General features: G+C 35.9%; 1 protein-coding gene across 16 annotated transcripts in view; it reads right to left on the reverse strand.

Moving 5' to 3' along the window:
• Positions 1–14,412: 14,412 nt before the first annotated feature.
• The window catches only part of LOC114883124 (CUGBP Elav-like family member 4), a 398,832-nt gene continuing 391,014 nt past the window's right edge, over positions 14,413–22,230 (reverse strand). For 15 of the 16 annotated variants that reach the window (XM_029200588.2, XM_029200593.2, XM_046287029.1 and 12 more), the window contains 3 exons: positions 18,028–18,186; positions 15,812–15,996; positions 14,413–15,471 (listed from right to left, as the gene is read on the reverse strand). In XM_029200588.2, coding sequence (XP_029056421.1) covers positions 15,869–15,996; positions 18,028–18,186 — 287 coding nt within the window. In that variant the 3' untranslated portion in view covers positions 14,413–15,471; positions 15,812–15,868. The remainder of the gene's footprint in view (positions 15,472–15,811; positions 15,997–18,027; positions 18,187–22,230) is intronic. The other variant, XM_029200585.2, reaches the window with a different exon arrangement.

Consider the following 22,230-nt stretch of genomic DNA (forward strand, 5'->3'; position numbering starts at 1 on the left):
CATGCTTTCGTAAAATTTGTCGCGTTGATATGCTAAAACTCTCCCTCCCTCTCTTACCATACTCTCATTATATAAATTACTAACGTTTGCTTATCTAACGTTGCTTCGAATTCTCGTTTGCTGCTTTTCTCTTTTCTGCCCCTCGTTAGTCGCTTTTCTGCCCTTCACTCACACATGCACTCACTTGCATACACTCATTTTAATCGTATGCCGTTCGCGTGTCACTGCGGCTTACGGTTCTCGTTCTAGGTACAGTAATTTCTCATCGACAAGCATGATAAATAGCGATACCATGATGATAATAATAATAATCGTAACAATAAGTAATGATAATATTAATAATAGATTTGTCGTGCGACCAATTCACAAATTCAATTTTAATATTAATGTTGTTTAGCAAGGATTAATACTGTTGTACTTACAATAAATAACGTTTCTTTTGTTCTTTTTTTTACTTGCACGCTCAATCCTTTTTTTAACACACTATGCTCTGGTCTCCTTCGCATACAGAACCGATGTAATTTCCTTCAGTTTTAGAGTTGTTCCTTTCAACCCTCTAAAAGCGAAACTGAGCCAATGACCCGAATCTATAAAATATATACAATGTTGCTTCAAATAAAATTAGACAATCAAAATTTCAAATGCGAGAATTTCAGATATTAAAAATTAATTTCTGAGCGAATAGGCTAAAATTTAGAAAATGGAAATAAAATTAAATTTAAATTGTCATTGTCTCAGTGGTCCACCTTCCAAGGGTGAAAACGTATGCTTTTCTACTGTTTTCGTGGCATAACATAATTAAAATTTATTCAAATAGTTTGCCAATACCTGGTCTGAAATTATAAATCCCCATAAATAAAATTCTAATCAAAGGGAGAAAGATTAGCGAATTAATTCATGTACCTAATACTTTGGTAAAGATTTATAAAAAAAGCTAAAACTTTTCCACACTTCTAACATATTCAGGGAATTGTTTAAAACTGTCCAGGACATCATATGGAAATTTATGCAATGCTTAAGAATGTGCAAATGAAAATGCACTTTTCAAACCATCGGTCTGCACACGAGTAATTTGCAAGCGAGAATCGCGGCATCAAGGGCGAGATTCGTCGTCAAGGGGAAAAAGGGGGAGGGCGTTCCAAAAGACGTGTCCCACTGGTGCAGCGAACGTTTTATTATTTCCATGCACTATATAGTTTTAGTACTTCGCTATGTAGGACATTACGGTGTGCACCGGCATTTAATGCACACCCAGTGTGCCATGGTTGCAACTTTATGTACAAATTCTTTCGGGCCCAGACGGACATCGACGAGTTTTCGGAATCGCAAAGTGTCATTCTGGACCATCATTATTCACCAATTTTATCTATTATGACCATTGACGTAACCATGAGTGGGGATCAGGGCGAGCCTGGCCCTTCCAAAAGTGCAAATTAACCCCCTCTTCTCACCAGGAAATTATTAGAATACATAAAACAGTACTTATTAATAAAATTTCTGTTCCAAATCCTTTGAATTCTTGTAAAGTTTGAAGGTCTTGAAAGTCTCAAAGGTTTCAGACCTTCAAAATTTTCAACCCTATATTTTTTAAAGAAACTCAATTCAAGTTGAGAATTTAAAAAAATTCTAAAACCTCTAACACATCCAAATTTTCAATTTATTATTTATTATTTTCTCACCCCTATACCTGGCTCGTCCCCAAAAATCTTAACGCAGTCACGTGAATGGTAATGGCAAAAGTAATTTTAATATCCGACTTCCGGCGATCCCGAAGACCTCGAGGTCCGTGACACGGCCAAGGAAAAACTTGCATTGTATATCGGTGTTTGATTATACTACGCAACGTTTTCGGGCCCCGGATGCGAGAGGACGTCAAGGGCCGTCGTTTACAAAATTTTATTGTATGCCACTCTGAAATCAACAATAAAACTGATTCCACTTCACGATATCTGTATTAATATTATCCCTTCTCTGAAGGCAAGAGGATATCCCGTTTCTTTTTTTTTTTTGCATATGAGTGGTGCGCGCGTGTAGATGTGTGTGTTTGTAAAAATGTATAATTTGTGTTTCGATTTAACATTATCGAGGTATAATACTTGCGTGTACGTGTTTCTAATTGGTATATCAGTTTGTATGGTATGGTTGTCTCTCTTTTTTTTTAATGTGTACCCGATTCGCCTTCGCACCTCTCGCGTCAACCCCCGGATTCTTTCCCTATATTTAAATATGTAAAAATATACAGGTTAGGTTATAGTCGTAAATACAGTTAAAAAATTCTACATTGTGTTAGCCTCGAGCACGGGATGCAGTCAAGTCGCCTTTCGAGTGATCCAACGGGTCAAAAGCGAACCTTAACAGAGGAACGCGAGTGAAACGTCATGCTCAACGTCGTCGATCGGATATCTGTTCGATATATGAATTATAATCTCATTGCAGTCGTGTATTTTATTTCAAAGATTCTTTTTTGCATTTGAAAAATCATCAGAAAAAGATAATTAAATATTGAAAAATAAAATAGTTAATCAGTTTCTGATTTAACACTCTGGTGACTGCACATTTTGTGGAGTCTTTGATTCTTCTAATCTTCAAAATTATATCTGAGATTTTTAGTAGATGTATAATGCAAAATTATTAACCCTTTTGTTACTTAAGCTATAGTCACTTTACTCAAAGGTAATGAAAATGAAAAAATTACAATTAGAAAGAGGAAAGATATCTTATTGCAAATAAAGATATCTATAAATATATTTACAAATGTACGTAGCGGAAGGGTTAATTTTCGAATTGTAATTAGTATTAAGACTTCATTTAAATTTTCACTTAACCAAAATCTAATTCAAATAATTTACACACGACTGCTAATTATTTTAATTAAAAAAAAATAATATTAATTATAATCAACAACAATTCAGGATAAGATCTATAAAATTCTGACTAGATTTCAGCCATTACGACTTTTGACTAGATTCGTAGACTTTGAAGATTTTAATTAAATGATCATTTGTGTATGCGTCAGTCTCAAAATTACGTGTACACCATCGTGGTACGTAAAATTCTTCTGATTATTGCAACGAACATACGACAGCTGCATAATATACGCACTTACATAATATTCGTTTCGTTCTTAAGCCTGCCACGATTCCTTCGAGAAAGAAGCTAGTGAAATTGATCTATAATAAGTTATCGTAGATACTGCTGCTAGCTCTAACCACGTTAAACCTTTGCAGCCGTTGAAAAACACTATCGGGCAAACGTATAACGAAATTCCACAATTTTCTGGACGGTACGTTCTGGGCGTGACTATTCTCCCCTTTCCTTAGGCTAACTTCTTAACTATGTTACACGTATCTCTTGCAACTGTCGTCTGTTCAGAATAGCACAGATATATTCCAAAATTATTTTCTCTCGTTAAGGGTTGCAATTTTGAAGTTTTATTGGATATATAAATTCTATACTTGTAAGGGAAAATCAATAGTGATTGATTTTTATTTTCAAGACAACTACCCTCTACTCTTTCATGATGATTGATTAAATAGTAAATTGGAAATTTAACAATTTTGGGCCAATATTATTTACCAATAATAAATGGTAAAATCTTACTAAAATAATAAAGGTATTAGAGACATGAATGACAACGATAAGAATTCATGATTTTGTTTCAAACAGTTCAATAGATATACTTTGGACAAAATTTATCCAAGAATAAGAAGCTGTAATTAAAAGGTTCCGATATAATTTCGTCTTGAAAATGCTTTAGATTTATTTCGTTCGGTGATTTCAATGCGATTCGTGCGAAACAGCCACTTGTTAGCCAACTGTTGCACTCGGAGCAGGCGCCGAAGGGGTACATTACGATTTCCAAGAACCGAGCCACTCCCACTACCCGTTTACTTTCTTCTAACTCATTGTCAGAAGAAAAATTAACCCTTTGACTGCGAATAGTGTGTATACATTCTAATATATCCATAATACTTTGACTATCATAGTGAAAGTGGTCTTGAGTGATATAGCACCCTATAATTTCAGTATTTATCTGTTCAGAATATAATCGCTTCATTTTTCAACTTAAGAGAACTAAATAGCCCATAAATTAATTTTGCTGCATTTTTCATAATTAGGCAAAGATAAATCGTTTTGATTTTTATTCTTATTTTTCTTTAATTTCAGGCTACTATTATATGATTATCAAGTCGCAGTCAGAGGGTTAAATTCCTTTTGTATTTTTATGAAAATTTTATGAGATATGAAATTTTGAAAATCATTTCAAAATAAATAAATAAATAAATTGAAATAAATATTGGAATTAATTGGAATAAAAATTGAACGATATTGAAGATTAACAAAAGATAAGTTAAATGTTAGGGACAAATCATTTTTTTCTATATCCTAATATTGTCTCGTGCTGCGATAGCTGATTCGCGTTCAATGTGAAAATTCATTTGGAAGATTTATCGTTGGCACAATATTCTGTTTTCTGGGTGTTATTCCAAAAACGATGAACATAATACGATTCTCTCTTTTAACACTTGAAATGCCATATCGCAGGTATAAATTTTTATAATAATTAATTACATAATAATTTTGATAAATACCAGAAAAATTGTCCAACAGAAAATACTAAATATAAAAATCCATTAAATTCATTGCAAATAAAATTACTATTTTAATATGACACTCAAAGTGTTAAATATGCAAAAGGAATGAAAGTTTTGAATTGTGTCTATTAAAATAATTTGTAGATTATCCGAGTTCTCGGTTCGTGATAATCATACGGTACCCCTGCGTCATTTAACGAATTAATTACATATTAATAATCAATATCAAAGAACAGCTGTAAGCGTAACCACAATAGGTGTCCAACACGATGAGAAAAACTTCGATTGAATTCAGAAAATTTAGTAAAACGATTTGAAAAAATTATCTAGATCGTGTGACAACGATCGATGCATACGATCGAGGAGTAAAATTACTCGAGGTTTCACTAGCGTCCAAAATTCTCTCCCAGAAATCTCATGAGATCCTTTGTAATTCAAGTAATGTCTCGATGTCTACCCGCGCGCGGCTTTTCTGTTTTTTATATAAGTATGCTTTCGGTTTACATTTAATTTTAGAGTCGACTTTCAATCATTAAGTATGTATGTATATATAATATATATATATATATTTGTTTTATTTCGTATATTATCTCGACCTTACGCGCTAAGAGTTAGAGTTAAAAACTTATCGTTTGGCGATTAATTATTTAAAATATGTTCTGTCTGTTAAATAACTTTACGCACTCTTTCTCTTTCTCTCCCTCTCTTTCTCACGATCCATCACACGCCTAATTTCAACGTGTTCTTTTTTTTTATTTATCCCTAATTCAATCATATACGCGCGCGATATATAATATTTATGTCTCTCCGCCTGAACAGCACTGCAAGTGCGTGTTTCTCCCTTTTTTTTCCACGTGTGTGCATCATCTTTTTCATTTTTTCTCTTTTTTCATCTCTCTTCCACCCCTGGTATAAGTGATTATAGTGCATACTTTGTTTATACTTCATTTTTGTTAATAACCTTACATGTTAGCGATAACCATAGTAATTGTTTATGTATATCATTTTGCTTACACGCATAAATGGCACGCTATATAAAACTATGCTATATGCAAATTTTTTTCTTCTTCTCAAACTTCTAATTTAAACGTGTTTTTGTTCGCAAGAATACCCGTGTACATACACGCGCACCCTCGTCATCCACGGTGTTGCGTGGGCGTATGGAAGCGTGTATGTACACGTTCTGCTACCATTTGACGTCTTTTTAAAATTTCTTACGCGTTCCTCGCGCCGAACAATCGTCCCCCTCTTTAGCCCTTGTTTATTTCTGACTAGGTGGCCTAACTATTCTCTAGATGCAAGATTTCTAGCGACTCCCTAAGGTCGATTCGTGACGTCCAGCCATCGTGGGTGGCACGAGGATGGTATCGACCATCGCGATCCTCAATTCGTTTCCGCTTCGAAACGGACCGTTCTTGTTCGAGTTTCAAAAAGTTCCTTCGATTCCATTCTCTACGCTCTTAAGAAAAAAAACTTCCCTTTCATCGTCCTAAAGAGCTCGCGCGAGGAACGGAAAGAAAAGGCTGATCATCGACTAGTTCTTCGAGTATGGAACGCGATCACCGAATCAGCCGACGTCACGAATCGACGATTCGTAACGTGTCGTTAATTCGCTTCAACAATTCGTGTATACTCGTTTTTACGGGTGTCGTTTACTTAAAGTTTCCTTTCTCTCTTATGCGTTTAACTCGTCGCACGTTCTCACGTCTGCAAGGTATTCGACGTTCCGATCGGTCCTAAAGAAACACCGACACATTCAGTCCTAACAGAATGAAAGAAAAAAGAAAAGGGATGTCTCCGAAAGGAAGATCTCCTCTTCCTCAACGTTCACCGTGTCTGTTATTTCTCTATGTTTATACAAGAGCGACAAGCAGTGTGATTAACATCAATTTCGTCCTTTCATCTGTATAGTTTAGAGCGGAAATACACTTCAATTTTAACGTGTCACAGATATCATTAAGAATTCTTTTATTTATCTAATTAGAAATATTTGTATCAGGGACTTGAAACTACGAATAAAGGAATAATGAAATATTCTAATGTGTTTTAATTTACGAGCGCCCTATATTTCCGCGTCCAACTATACCTCCCTCGCGTAGACCCAGACCAGTTTTCTTTATCCTTCAAATCGAATGTTGCACACCGATAAATGATAGATGTATCTAATTTCAATAGTCGCCTTGCAAACGCGGAGGGGAAGTTCTGGAGAAGAGTTTCGAAGTGGTGCCATCCGCATCGTCCCCGCTTTTTAAAACAAAATTATGCGAACAAGTGCGTACGGTGTGTACGGTTCGGTTCAGTTCGAAACAGGGGGCGGTTTATCGAATAAACCCTAAAGCATCTTGCAGATATTTTTTTTTCATCCCTCGCACAGAAGGAAAAAACTTTTCGTATATCTCAATCGTGCTCGATGAAAATTATTTTCCAAAAAGTCTCATCCTTCTGTATGTTTCACTTTGATTCGTTCCGTGACCCCGTGCGTCGTTGGTCCAAGACGGGTACCATTGAAATGTTGTAGAACAGAAAGAGATGATGAACGTTACGCTATCTAAAACGGTATGCGTAATTCGCCTAAGAAATTTCTTGCATACCGAACGGCAGAACTAGGAAACGCGTTGTTTCAAGTCAGAAAGTATGATTGGTCCCGGATAGTCGATCGAAATGTGGCCGGGTAAATATACAAGATACCATGAGATTATTATTAATTATTCATTCTCTCTCTCTTTTTTTCTCTATGTTCTTCTCTTTTGATTTTTTATTTCTTTTTTCATTTTCGTACCTACACGAACTCGAACGAACGTACTACGATAATTTTGGATGACCAACGACTACAACGATCGTGTGCCGATTCTAACATTAATACAGTCGCAATGGAAAAAGACATCGATTTGGTACGTTAGAAAAAACCGAATGCTCGCGTTGTTCTCGCGATAAACGCATAAGCGTACCTGAAGGAATTGACATCGGTCTTGCTTGAACTCGTCTGAAGTAACGCCGTTTACTTTTTTTTATTTTCTTTATTTTCTTCTTTATTTACCGTCTTTAACCGTTAAGTAACCGCGAAATCTATGTTTAGAGAGTAACGATTTCAACTAATCCCCTAATTTGCTCCGCTTCGTGTCTGGCGTACGCGCGCGCGTGCGAGCGCATCAGAGTGTCGAGAAAGTGATCACTGTTTTTTGTTTGTCAGGTGAGAAAAGTACAGAGAAGCCGAAAAAGAAAAAATGAAATTAAAGGGGAAGGAAGAACGAGTGCGTTGATTCACCTGACGCCGCGATGACGAACCTGACTTTATGTACAGTTTCCCTCATTTCTCGTCTTCAAAACGAATTTTTAAAATCAATATCTTATTTGATTCAAAAGAGAGCATATCATGTTCTATGCAAAAATTATTTTTTTAGATACTATACGGAGGGTGGCAAGATGAAGAGTATACCTGGTCATGGGGTAATTCTTCAGAGTGTAAAAGTAAAATAAAAATCCAGAAGAAATTTAGTTTTTGGCAAAATTAAATTTAAATTGATATCTAAATTTTTAAATAAACAGCAATTTTTATTTTAATTTTAAATAAAATTATTCCTCTTAACACAAATATAAAATCAGGAGATATTGCAGTGATCATACATCTCTAAAATCTTTGAATTAAATTAATTCAAAAACTAAGCTTCTTACAAAATCATTTCATACCATACTTTTAATTGATCTTTGTTTGAAGAATCACCCTATGCCCACCTGTACCCATCACACCCTGTATTATCTCAAATATTCGTATAACGAAGACGTGACCTGAGAGCACCATTACACAGATTCTTTTCGAAACTGTAACGACGACGATGACGATGAAATTCGGATCTGAACTCTGGTAAACCTTGAATGATCGCGCTTAAAGTCTACGATGAGACGTATGTGTATTTAGTTTAATATCCATAAAGATAAGGATAGTACGATTAGTTAAATGTTTAGCCCCGCTCGCATTCCACATTGCAATAATGCGTGTGTTACAGCGTGTTGAGTTACCTATAAGTGTGTACCGAGACCACGCGTGTCCGAGTGCATATGTGAACATGTGTGTACGTGTATCTTTTGTGTAGAATCATGTACGTATAATCGGTCGTGTGCGTGTTCATTTATTTTTTTTATTTTGTTCTTTTTATTTTGTTTGCTAGTTCTTTACAAGTTATGCAAATAATTGCAAAAACATACCCTGTTTCCTAGTATCACCGACACCACGGCTACCGGATATCAGGTCGCGGCGCGCGTGACTTGAGAGGGTTGATAGAGGGCGTCGAGAGGGTTGATAATTTTGGCTGTTTATTCTTCATTTTTTTTTTCTTTTCTTTTCGTGTGCGAGTACAGTGGTAAAATGCTAGTATGTTTACATGAGATGTTTGATCGTTATTTATTATTATTTATTAAATGTTAGTATTAAGGTTCGAGAGCGGAGGATACTCGTTCCCGTATTTCCCATCGAATTTTCCCGCGTGTCCCCGTGGCTACCATAAAAATTACACGGAAACATGTGGTTAAAGATAAATGGCAAATTGTTGCTCGTTACGTTCCTTTTTTCCAGATAATTTTTATGGTTGTCAATTCCGTTGGACAACGACGACCACGAGTACCAATTTTACGGTTTCAACGAACTTCATCGATAAAAACTGCAGCCCCGAGAGTTCGCGAAAAGATTCTTAGGTTCAAGTAGAACGGAAATTAACAGAAAACTCCTCGATACTCGAGTGCGCCGTCAGGACGCTCGAAATCTCTCTCTTTTTTTTTTCTTTTCTCTTTTTTCTCTCGCGAACAAGTCGCTTCTCGAGCAGAATTCGGAACATTTAATTAGCGAGCAGCGAATTCGTCTCAGCAATTACATCAGGTCATGTAAAAATAAATTCGAAGCTGATCCACACGGATTTACTATTATCATCTTCTTGTTCCTTAGAGCTAAGAATATTTTTATCTCCCTTTTTCACCTTTTAAGTCTCATTTACTCCACAGCAAGATGCATACTACTTCGGTTGTAGCAAAAACTTTGTTGGATAAAATAGTTGTATTTTTTTGCTTTTGGTTTGTTTACAATTGTCTCGTTATATCCTCGAATTTTTATACATTTATATATAATATATTTATATTTATGTATAGTTTTATATTTATATGAATTTATGTAACTATAAATTATTACAATATTATTAATGGTATTTCTTTTTTTTTTTTTATTAGGATAGGTTGTGTACCTTGATATTCGCTATTAGTACTGTTAAACATTAAAAAGCTTAGATCGTAGTGATATTATCAATTGGTGCTTGCATACAAGCTTTTACCAGTATACATGTCTCTCAATCTTTCTCTCTTTGTATTTGTGTCGCGTGCGTGTGCATTGATCTATGTGTACGTGTGTGTTATCACTGTGGCTGTCTAACATTCTTTAAATTGTATCCCACGATATACACGTGTAATTCTTTGATTTGGAACTCGGTTGATTTAAAAAAAAAAAAAATAATAATATTAAATGTGACTGTTAGATAATTAAACATTCTATGGAACAAATAAAATTAACCCTTCTTCAAATTATGGGGGCTGCAAGTTTTTGAACTAAGCTTATTTTATAATAATAAGTGTTGATATAATTATTTCAAAATTTCTGTAATTCAATATTATCATATCAAATTTTTAAACGTTGCAAGGTAAATCCATCTACACTTATCAGTTTGGTAAAATGGTGATTAAAGGAAATAATGACTCTATAGTACCATCTGTTCGAAGAAGGGTTACAATGCGGGGGAGTTGTGTGTGTGGTACAGTACCGAGCAAGGTGGGCTTTCCAAGGAAAAATGGCAACATTCGAGAAGGAGAGTTATCATCAGCTATAACACTAGAAAAAGAGTTCTAATTAAAATTCTAATTTTGAATATATTAATTTCGAAAACATTATTATTAAAAAATTAACTACCTAATTATAGAATATTAAAAAGCAGAATACCAAATGAAATTCTCTTGAATAAACGTTTGCGTGCGAATAGAGGCGCCATCTGCTTCAACATTGGTGCCATTTTCCCTAAGGAAGTCTCCCATGACCGACGGTGTACATCTACCAATAGAGATGACACTAATAGCTAATGCTATTTCGAAAATGGAATGCGTCGATTCGATTTTAGCGGAGAGATGAACGGACTGGTCTTCGGAATAGGAAACTCGTAGACGGCCATCTAGCCGAGTCTAATCCGCTCAGCTTGTCCGCTAATCGTCTTTGCCGGACGTGTACCGAGAGGCATTCACAATACCATGAGAAATGAAACGTTCATCTGCAGGTTCCACAGCCGCAGATAACCCCCCTCACCCTCTCTGTAGATTGTTCGCGTGATACATCAGCCTGGTAAAGATAGACACGCATTTCCTAATTGTGTTTGCGCTTCTGTCCCTATGGCTGGATCAATGCGTGCGTACTCAGGCTTTCCGTTTCGCGATTGCTCTTATGGTCCGGTGATTGGACCACGGATCGGGCAAACATACGATCACGCGGTGTTCCTTCTCTTATATTTGCCTAGACGAGCATAGAGTTAACATTTCCACTCGGTTTCTCTAACAGATCTGATCCGTTAACATTTCTAAATCGCATCGTCGTTCATCGTTGCGCCCTCTTTTCACATCCCGATAAATACTTAACAGAGTAAACAGGAACACATCTCAATTTCGTCACCTTGATGCCTGATCAATTCCAACAATTTATGTTTCTCTCTCAAACAATCAATGAAAGTTTCATCGAACTTGCACCGGTACAACGTGGCAAAGATTTTATTCTCTTCAGCGTTACAATAGACTTCCTCTACTTTGTTTCAACGTTACGAATCTACGCCCGCGTTTCTGATTACATTTGCTCTACATCCTCGTACATACATATGCAGGTACACGTGTATACCAGTGAGTGTACATCTTTATGTATGCACGAGTATAGATGGATTTTTAGCGTCCCTAAAACTGACAAGAATATATATATATATATATGTATAATATATACGTATGTTTACCGTGTAGTATAAATTATGTATACGTCCTATAAAGTATCGTTTATTGTTATTTATTAGTACTAATTGGTTTTTTTTTCCTCGTGTATAATATAATAGTATTTCATGTCGTCAATAACTAGCAAGCTATTCGAGCTCGTCAAGAGAGAGGAATTTAATAGCACACCCCCTCCTTTCGGGTTCAACTTCATTAGTACTTTAATTGTACGCGCCCACCACGTTTACATACGTGAACCACATACACGTATGTATCACATTATCTTCTTCTTCTTCCCTTTTTTTTTTACATTAATAATTTGCAATAGTGTTTGCATGATTCATGTATGTGTATGAGTGTGTGCGAGTGTACGAACAGGCAATTAATTTACAAACAGGTGGTAAAGCAAGGAGAAGGTTTGCCTGTTCCTAAAATATAAGTACAGTATTTATATGTGCATATATAAATATATAAATAAATATACACGCTTACACGTACGTATGTACGGTAAAGCGACGTACGTACGCGCATATGTATATTTAATTACATATTCACGTATCGTTCTGTAGCAATTGGATATATTTATTTTAATTAGCGTATAAATTTGCGATAGCTTCGAATCGCAATTCAATAAATTGCGCCAGACTAGAGCCGATCCTCTCCATTCTCACCCGTCCCCTCGAAGTAATAATTTATTTCATGTTGATTTAGCTAAACTATAATAATTTACTAAGTCTCTAGTTTCTTTCGATCAACATATACGTATACGTATATAATGTGCGTTAATAGGTATACGTATATATTATATTCATTAATTTATTCATTCGCATTTATTTATATATTATATTTCATATTTATATTTCATATTATATTCCATATTTATAGTATTTATATTTATATATTTATATACTTCCTCTTTAATAATTCAATATTTATATATTTATATAGAATAGTTGTTGGTACTTTGGTTGATTATTTTTTTTTTTTTGCTAGATCAGAGTTTCCTCTCCGTTCCATCGCTCGCCTACACTACCCTCCTCTTATGTTTCTCTCGTTTCCTTCTATCTTTTCTTTCAACTATTTTATCTCTCACCCTTATCTATCCACGTTCTATCCTCGTCGCTGCTTTTGCTCGCGATCGTTTCATTTACATTGCGATTCGACCGGGCATCGCTCGTTAAACGTCCGAGTGTTTTTTTTTTTTGTTCATCGTGCTTAAAAAAATATTCAATTGTTACGTAAGTACCGTGTGCTGCTATTCACGTGAAATTATGACAATAGCCACAAATTTCGCGAACTCGTACCAACGGAAGTGCTACATGCGTTTGTTCGGTCATTGATAACAAGCAATTTCAACAAAAACTTCGAACAATATTTCTAAAAAAAGGAAAAACAACTAAGATATCGAGTGTCTTCAGTGAATCATAAATAAATAAATTTATCATACATGGAGCATAAGAACCATTCGTTTAGTCTGTAACAAATAATTAAAGATTGCACTTGATCCACTATAGAACCTTGAAAATAATAATTAAATTACATTAATATTTAATATGTTCGTCACCATAGCATTACGAACATAATTCGTTAAAATAATTTAAAAAATGAAAATAGTAAGATAATTTTAAATGGCATTAAAATTATAGAAAGTGTAATATTAAGGGCACTAAATTAATTTAACTATTTTCATTTTTAATAATAATTTTCTAAAGACAGTCAACGTGTTAATAACTCAATTTAATGTGTATTCTACTAATTAATTTTGCCATGGCAACTAAAGTGTTAAATATTTCAGCTGATTCTAAAAAAAATTAATCTCCATGTAGATAAAAAAATCACCGATCTAATCACTTCTAAATATAAATATTAAATAAATATCTGCTCAGAAATCACGTCTGACAGCAAACAATAATCGAACATGTAAAAATGACTAGACGTAGACTAGATAAATAAAACCTCCAAATAAAAAAAGCACTATATGCATTCATCTGATTCAGGCAATCATTTCATTAGCATACCATTAATCATTACCTCCCTTACAAGACCATCCCGCGTAAGAGGGCGTTGATCATTACCAACGTCGTCGTCGTCGTTTCCACCCCTTGTTACATTGTCCTTTTATTTATTTTTTTTTTTTTAAATTTTTGTTTTGTTTGGATAATCACAGCCTAGTTGACATTTCTCGGGCGATGCGTGTCCGGTCAGTCAAACAAAGAACGTACTCGTGGATCATCGAGCCTCGACATCGAACGAACAACCGGATCCGTTCGGATCGCGAAGCGTAGCGATCAGGATCGCTAGATCCTTCGGTTGGAAAAGGAACCCCGATGGATAATTAGTTTCGGCCGGATATTCGCTCGCTTTTTCTTTTCACTTAACCATAATCGTACTTAATAATGATGATGATAATAAGGGGTTAATAATAATAAGTACTACAGAAGGATAAACGAGCGCCGTAGCGCGGACGACCGGACTCCAAGATGACATCCACTTTGACACGGCACTGACGATCCCTTTAAATGTCATTAGAATGTATATAAAACCTACAGCACGGACCTATGCGTTTTGAAATTCTTAAACGTAAGGAGAACCGATAACCCCCGCGGATGTTGGGTCGGCACTGATGATTTCTCCGCAATCCCCACACGAATTACATACGTGTCCCTTTCGTAGACGTGTGTGATTAATGTATGCGCGTGTTGTGCATGTGTGCATGCGTGTATGAGCCTGTATAACATCATATACAGCGGCATGTATACGCATGTAAACGTGTATCTCGTAGTTTCATACGTAGTCCATTTTTAGAAATCAGTTTCTTTTTTTCTTCTTCATCTTCTTTTAGACGTTGCGTGAGACGAGCACCCTGTATACGTGATTGACAAGTTTGCGTTAGGAGAGACAGCGCGTCGATCCCTGTCCAAAGACCACTAAAGACGATCCTAACGTTTTTCATATTTCTCGCGCATTCTCGGACCAGAGTTTAGACATCCTAGCGTCGCGTAATTTCCTTTTAGCTACGCTCTCGAAACTAAAAGAAGTCCGCTCGTGAAAAACGAATGATGTCTCGACCGGATTCGTGTTCTTTCCTAAAGAATCTCCAGTAGTGTACCTTGTGTTCTCTCGTGTTCTATAGATCGAATCGCAGTAATAGTTAACTTTTTGTTTCTTTAACAGTCGGTCGGCGAACAATCGCCATGCCGTTGCATTATCAGGAACTAAGAGTATTCTTTGGTTATTGTTGCAAAGTCACCCGTCTTGAACGTTCATCGTGATTATCAAACTAGGAGTTTAGTGTGTCGTCGGAACGATAACACGATCGAGAGATCTTCTACCCCCCCTCGATCTTGTGTTTCCCGGATGATCGGATTTTCACGTAGTGCTAGGATGTTTCATTTGGAAAACGAAATAGAAACAGAGAATAATAGGTAAGCGTCGAGAAAGTTTTTCGCCATTCTGATACGATTCTCGCTTGGCAGTAGGGATCGTGGATGAAGACAGAAAGGAAACGATGTATCCTGAAGAGAAGAGATGGAAAATGGGAGAAAATAAAAGGAGCGAATGGGATAATCGATGCGTTTCTAGCAGATAATTCGTTCTATCCGAGCATCCGAGAACTCTGAAGCGTGAATCCTACTCGGACTGGGTTCTGTGCTGAATATCCAATGTTTTTTTTTCTTTTCTTTTTTTTTTTTACCATCAGCCTCTTCGTCATCGCCGCGTGGCTGCCGGCGAAGTCGTTCTACTGACTTGTTTTTTTTTTATCCTCTAATTAATTACCTAACTAGTATACTAGGTTATTATAGTGTAGAGCGTTGTAACGGTGATTCAAACTCGTCACTTCTGATCGTCGAGCGTTCAATGAGCCCGTGTTCTTGTACGACATCTGTAATTAGAAATCGTCGATGACCTATTAATGGTAGATTTTTATTAGTAATTCTTGGAGGGTGGTAGTTAAATTTGGAGACGTTCGTAGGTATAATAGTTGCTTTTTAACGCGTTCTGTGTTACAAGAAATTTAATTATAGACAATCTATCAGATACTAATTACAATTTGGTAATTAGTAATTTTGTACTGTACAAGTGAAACTCTTGAATACCACTTTACTAATAATCTCTTGTTAAGTAAAGAGGGACTTAAAATTGTAGGTGGTACAGAACGTGTTAATTACAGAAGTAAAAGAATTAATTGTTATTATGAAGTGTGAATGATTTTTAGAACTTACTCTGTAGGTTATGATGTAGGGTGCGTATCGTCCAGTTTCTCTAAGCTAGGATTTTGGTTAGTATGGCCGGTTTGCGTCCTTGGGCCTCTTCAACTGGACTTTTAAACGCTTCATCCCTATCTGGAAGCCATTCATCGCTTGAATTGCTGCCTGCGCGCTTGCAGGATTATCGAACGATACGAAACCTGGAAGAATCGAACGATGAAACTGTTGATCAGTGACAGGAATAATTTCTCTCCATTATTTATTAGAGTATCGCATACGACATTATTAATGTCCATAATTATACATGTTGGTTTCATTGTCTGAAAGTTTCAATTGCAGAATTTCAATAAATACTCAGTTGTAAATTAAATATAGAAAACCAATATGTGTATCAATTGTTGGTACATAATTGCATTCAAATTTTAATTTATTCTTCATGTAAAAAAAAGAATTATTTAGAAATTTTAGCTGTGGATAAATACCATTATTATTTACATTCAATTAAATTTTGAAACAAATTGTGATACAACCACTTTAACGTCAAACTATGAATATCTGTTTTAGATAACAATTTCCAGGAATATCCTGTACGAATTACAATATTGGCTACAAGTTTAAAGGAAGTTTCTATAAGAATGATCGAAAGTAAAAAGAGATTAAAGAATTGGTTACGATGTTCTCTGAGTTACGATGAAACCTGGAAGTTGAATATCGACACCGGAGGGCATCGGATTATCGCGAAAGGGTACTCGCGGGAGTAACCAGTGATTTAGATTAGCTGATTCGCCGGGAGGAATAAAGAGTTTCCTACGAAGGGGCTTTGGTATTATCAAAGTTTTATCGAGAATGAGAAAAAGAGAGAGGGAAAAGAGAGAAGGTGCACGATAACGAAGCTCTTAACAACAGAAGCGCCGCTGAAAGGTCATCAGGGCCCTTCCAGTTTAAGCCAATTTTGACCATTAGCCCCGATCCAATTTTAGTTTTGCCATCATGGCGGCCTACTGCCTGACCAATCGTGGCTCTTCATCGCTCGACGACCACCGCTTTTACCCAGAGTTCGTAAATTACTTTTACTAGGTGACTGAAGAGGCTTTAACCCTTGTCCGATGGAAAAGATTCCTTTTGCAGCCCTTTTTTTTGGAAATCTCTCCGTTATTGGATTTTAAGGAAATAATCGGAGTACCATAATGAATTATAATGTACCTATTGCTTTTCTAAATAACGTTTAAAGCGCTATATTATTATTTTCAAATTCTTACACCATGTGAAAAATGAAAGAATACACGTTTAGGAATTTATATGGCGTTTTGGACTTATATTCAGGTAAGTTTGGAGTAACAACCAGGATTTTTATAAATATTTTTAATGAAGATTTACGAAGTTATAGCTAAGATTTAGTTTGTCTGAGATACTTGTAACGTCAGGCTCTGTTTAGTTTTTGAAGCTTATTTTTATTTTTGAATTATTCTGAATATTAGAATCGAAAATTATTTTGAAACCACCTTATTAAAAATTCATTCGTTCTACCATAGTTAGAGAAGACGATTAGGTACCCCGTTCTATATGGCCCACCACTATATGATGGTTCTTTCAACGACGAAATTCACGTGTTCGACATCGACAGAGGGGAAAATATTAATCGTGCTTGTTACGAATGAACAGTCTAAGAAGAATACGAACGAACGCAGTCGTCCAATTATCCGCGACCATATTCGCGCATTCATCCTGGTTACGATTAATCAAAGCGTCTGTTGCCAGCTCTTTCAGCCTTTTCTGTTTCGGTCCCGTTCGTTTGACCAAAAAAGGCTTCCAGCTTTCATTTGAGTTGAGCCGAGTATTGATATTCAACGAAGAATTTACAGTGCGTTATAAAAGGTAGAATCAACTTTTGTACACAAATTTTACAAGAAAAATTAAATAAAAGTGAGCATTAAATGCTGGAATTTTGGCAACCTGAATTTCACATTACAATGATGTACCAGTAAACAGAAAAAAATTGAACTAAAAATCAAGAAACCCATAGAATCCATAGATAAATCGTTATCATAGTAATCTGACAAGAAATAACTTCGTTTCGACTGGTCAGCCAACCAGTCAGCGTCGAAACGATTGATATCCATCTTGATCCTTACGCCCTACCTTTCGATGATCTCACCGTCGATCAGTGTCTACCTGTTCGTTTCCCTCTTCCGGGCCACACTCGGACTGTTTCACGGAAATGACACACTTACCGAAGCATTTGCTCTGGTTGGTGGCCCGGTCGATGAAAACCTTGGACGATATGACGTTGCCAAACGGGACGAACATCTGCATTAGCTCAGTGTCTCCGAAATCCTGAGGCAGGTGGTAGATGAACAGGTTGCAGCCCTCGGGTCCTGAGATAGAGCATCCTACCATATAAATCAGAGCACATCTAAACATCTAAACTTGAAGTATAATACTCAAGTTAGAATGTTAGTTTTCTGGATGAGTTTCGTTCTCTTCGGTATTAGTTAATGATTCGTACGCGACACGAGAGCCAACACATTTTGCTCTCACTTCTCGTTCTTCCCGATTCTCGTCTGGATGCGTTTTCTTTTTTTGATGAATGAAGATGAAGACACGTGACCGTTTTTCAATGACAATCTGATTTCTCTCTCGTCGCACGGAAATCGTAAAGGATGATATCTAATGATTCGCATGATGGATGATTTGAATGGAACAGGTGTTGTAACTTAACATTGGGAACACGTTTAGGCTAAATGAAATGCAAATGAATGAAAGGATGGATAAAGGAAGGTAAGTATTCCTTGGTGAAAATGCAAGTGGATCAAAAGTGGACAAGAGATGGATGAGTGATGGATCTTTAAACGAACTGGAATTATTTTTCAAATGATTTGGAAGTGTATTTGGAAGCGGACTGCAAGCGTTCTGACTTGTGCTTTAAAGTATATCTTCATTTGAGAGTAAAATTTGCAATTGAACGCTATGCTGAGAGTAATTACCAGTTAACTGATTAATTCTCGCGTTATTTGTCCAAGTGTGAGGCTAAGAGATTCTAGACTGGTCTCTTCCAAAGCTCTCCTTGATTCTCTCTCATTTTTCTCAAAACACAAATGAGAGACTTTCCCCTTCCCACTTATCTTTTTAACTATAGAAACCCATATTGCACTCAAATGTATCCTTATTGAGAGCCAAAAGACTCCGAAAGTCCGTTAAATTTAATCAGGATTGTAGGAGAATTAAAATGGAGGTTGGATTCGGTAGAGGTATGAAATTGTCGACGAAGAGAGTAATGATTAGAATGTCACGATGATGTCCAATACGACAATGAGTTTTCTCGCGAATCAAATAACGTTGAGTATTTATACTTTCAAATATACAAACACACAACACTGGGACTCACAACACAATGACGAGCGAGGTGAAGGGTTCTTTTTTTTTTTTAAATGAATGCAAATGGATAGAAGGGTTATAGTGAATAGTAGTGATGATGCTGATTACGATGGTGCGACACTTTACATGAGATCGTCAGACATGTTGATCCGTCATCTTGTTGCCGCGTTAGTTGAATGAAAATGAATGATACGTTGCGTGGAAACTCATTAAAATTCAATTATTTGAATCTCATTATCATTGGGAATGAAAAAGAGTTCATTTTCGACGCAAACCTCGAGTTTCGTTAGGATTTCGCAGACAATTTTGATTTATTTCTGAAATAAAAAAAGAAGACACCCTGTATATTTCTTAAACATTCTAAATGAAACGCAACTCCTTCTCCGTTTTCATTTCACAGCTTTCGTCGGGCATGGAAAAATTCTTGTACGTGTCAGAAACGCAAAGACACCGACGATTAATAGAAGCGTTTGAGAAAAGTCTAACGGAAGAAGTCTAAAGCGAACGGGGGTCGGGATAACGAGAGTCCAAATAAGGATTTAGCTAATTTCACTGAACTTTATAACTCCGACGTCAATTAGCGACGATTATGACCGTGGAAAGTTCTGTTCTCTTGGCCAACGCTTCTCGAATAACGGACGCATTTAAGTAATGAGATGGCTGCCACTCAACTTTTAAGATGCTACTCATCGCGACTCGTTCGTTCTTTGGGCGAGATTCAACCCCTATCTTTCTTTCTCTCTCTGTCATTTCTACGCTCTCGCGAACCGTCCGTCGCCTTGTCGAATTACCGCAAAGAGGGTAATTGTCCGTTTCCAGTTCCGCGAACGATTACGGGATCCCGTTCATTTTGTGGCTCCCACTCGATTTTACCTACTCTACGGTACCACTTCCGAAGCGATCCTCGATTAACCTGACTTTTACAATTGATAGCGAGATTCATCTTTACGACACTTTGATGGAAACTTCGGGATCGTTAAAGTTACGTTCAGCCACGTATCACAATCAAGAGATCAATGACTCATGAAATGTACATTTCAATGTATACCCGGCCCGTCTTCAAAGTAACGAAATTTATTTTATCAAACATTTCTACTGCGAATTTTATTAAAAAATGAAGAAATTCTTAGTTTTTATTGAATGAATTTTACTACCCTGAAGGTTTCAAAATGATAAGTAACTCTAAGGGTAGTTTTCTTGAAACGTATAAAAAATACAATTCTTAATTTACAGAAATATTCTGTAAAATTTGAATTTATCTTCCAAATTGATAATTGAGAAAAAAAACAATAGTAATTTGTCTGAAGTTTCAATAGGAAGGGTATATAAAAATAACCGTAACATCTGATTTAGATTTAAACAGTAAAGTATGATAGCATCGCGTTTTAACAAAGAGCTTTTACACCCAATTTCACGGAACAACGTTACGTGTTTCATTTCGTGTCTCCTTTGTCAAAGTTTTTTAACAGTCGGGAGAAAACAAACGCGACGCTTTTAACGTGTAACAAAACGTGTCTCGTGGTTAGTACAAAGAATGACAAATGTTCTTTCTTTTCGTGAGCACCGACTACGTCTCGGTAATAACTCGATCGTAGTTGTCACGTGAAACCCAAATTAGAGCCGGTGTCGACGGTTTCCGGTTGCCGGCGAAAGGGGAGAATGGAGAAGGAATTGCGGTGGACGCCGGAATCACGAAGAACGAGCCATAAATTCAACCACGTCGTCGTGCCGTGCGATCGTTGATCCTGAAATTGGTTTTCGACTCTCTAATTGGCCCCACCAGCGGGACGTGCATGCGAATTTAATGAAAGCAACACTTTCCCCAAGTCTCACGGAGAATTATCAACGGCCAGACTAAAACGTTAAGATAGAAATCCGTCGGAATTGATGCTTATCAGTTGGACAATTTCTATTTTATTTTTTTTTTATCCGAGTAATTCGAGCTTTTATATGTATGTAATTTTCTGTGGAGTACTCGTCGTAAGATTATTAATTTTTTAACTAGTCCTTGAATTAGTTCTTAATTATACATAGATTTTATACACTAAAATGTAATATTAAAAGGAATAGAGTATCAAATTAAATTGAAATTGTCATTTAATTAAATGACCATCTGAGAGTTAATTAAAGTAATTTTTTTGAATCTTGATGAATTTTCTGGCTTAAATTCCGTAATTTCTTTAAATGGAGATTAATTAGTATAATTACGACGAATACTCTATAAATTATAATTCCATTAATATAGAAAAATATTTCTTGCACAGTATCATCATATCTTAAGTAAAATTTTGCCTTTACTTATCATTTCATGTTCTTTGTTAAGTTCAAGAGAAGATACATCTATGAAATTTAATACAGATATTATACAATTAAATACATACAGCGAAATTTCATTAATATATGTAAGCACGAACAAAGTTATACATATTATTTATAATAAATGAACACTCTGTACATTTGATATCGACGTAAATTGATCATATTATAAAACAATGATCAAGATTAGTCGACAGCAAAACATTGAACACAGCTAAATAAAGTGACACTGAGTGCAACGATGACACACCGAAGTAATCCATCTAAAGAACGTAGAGTTTCCGTGGTACACTCGAAACTTTATGGCACAATAATCGATCAAGAGAACAGAGTAACACGGATAAAACATTAATAACAGATCAAAGAAGCAAGAATGTTGAACGAAGCATTATTGAATACGAAATTGATATGTCATGCAATGATGACTTAGTAAATGATATATGTTCCTTTTGTTAGTGTCGTCGCGTCGTCTTCGATTTCATAAAAAGAAAAAATTTCATGAAATATGAATACCTAGCTTCCATGAGTCTTAAGAGGAATGTGACTCTTATCAAATTTTCCATGTTTCCAAGTTTTTACCCCAGACAGACACAGCCTTTTAACAATATCCACCAAAAAGGACCCCATTTTACAGAATTAAACTTGGATAATAATTACTTGTCACTTGGTGTAATTTCCACAATTTCAAGTCTCCAGAAAACAACGGTATACACATTTTAAAAAGTGACACAATAAACCTATAT

Source organism: Osmia bicornis, chromosome 9 (genome assembly GCF_907164935.1).
Source record: "Osmia bicornis bicornis chromosome 9, iOsmBic2.1, whole genome shotgun sequence".
NCBI lineage: Eukaryota > Metazoa > Arthropoda > Insecta > Hymenoptera > Megachilidae > Osmia > Osmia bicornis.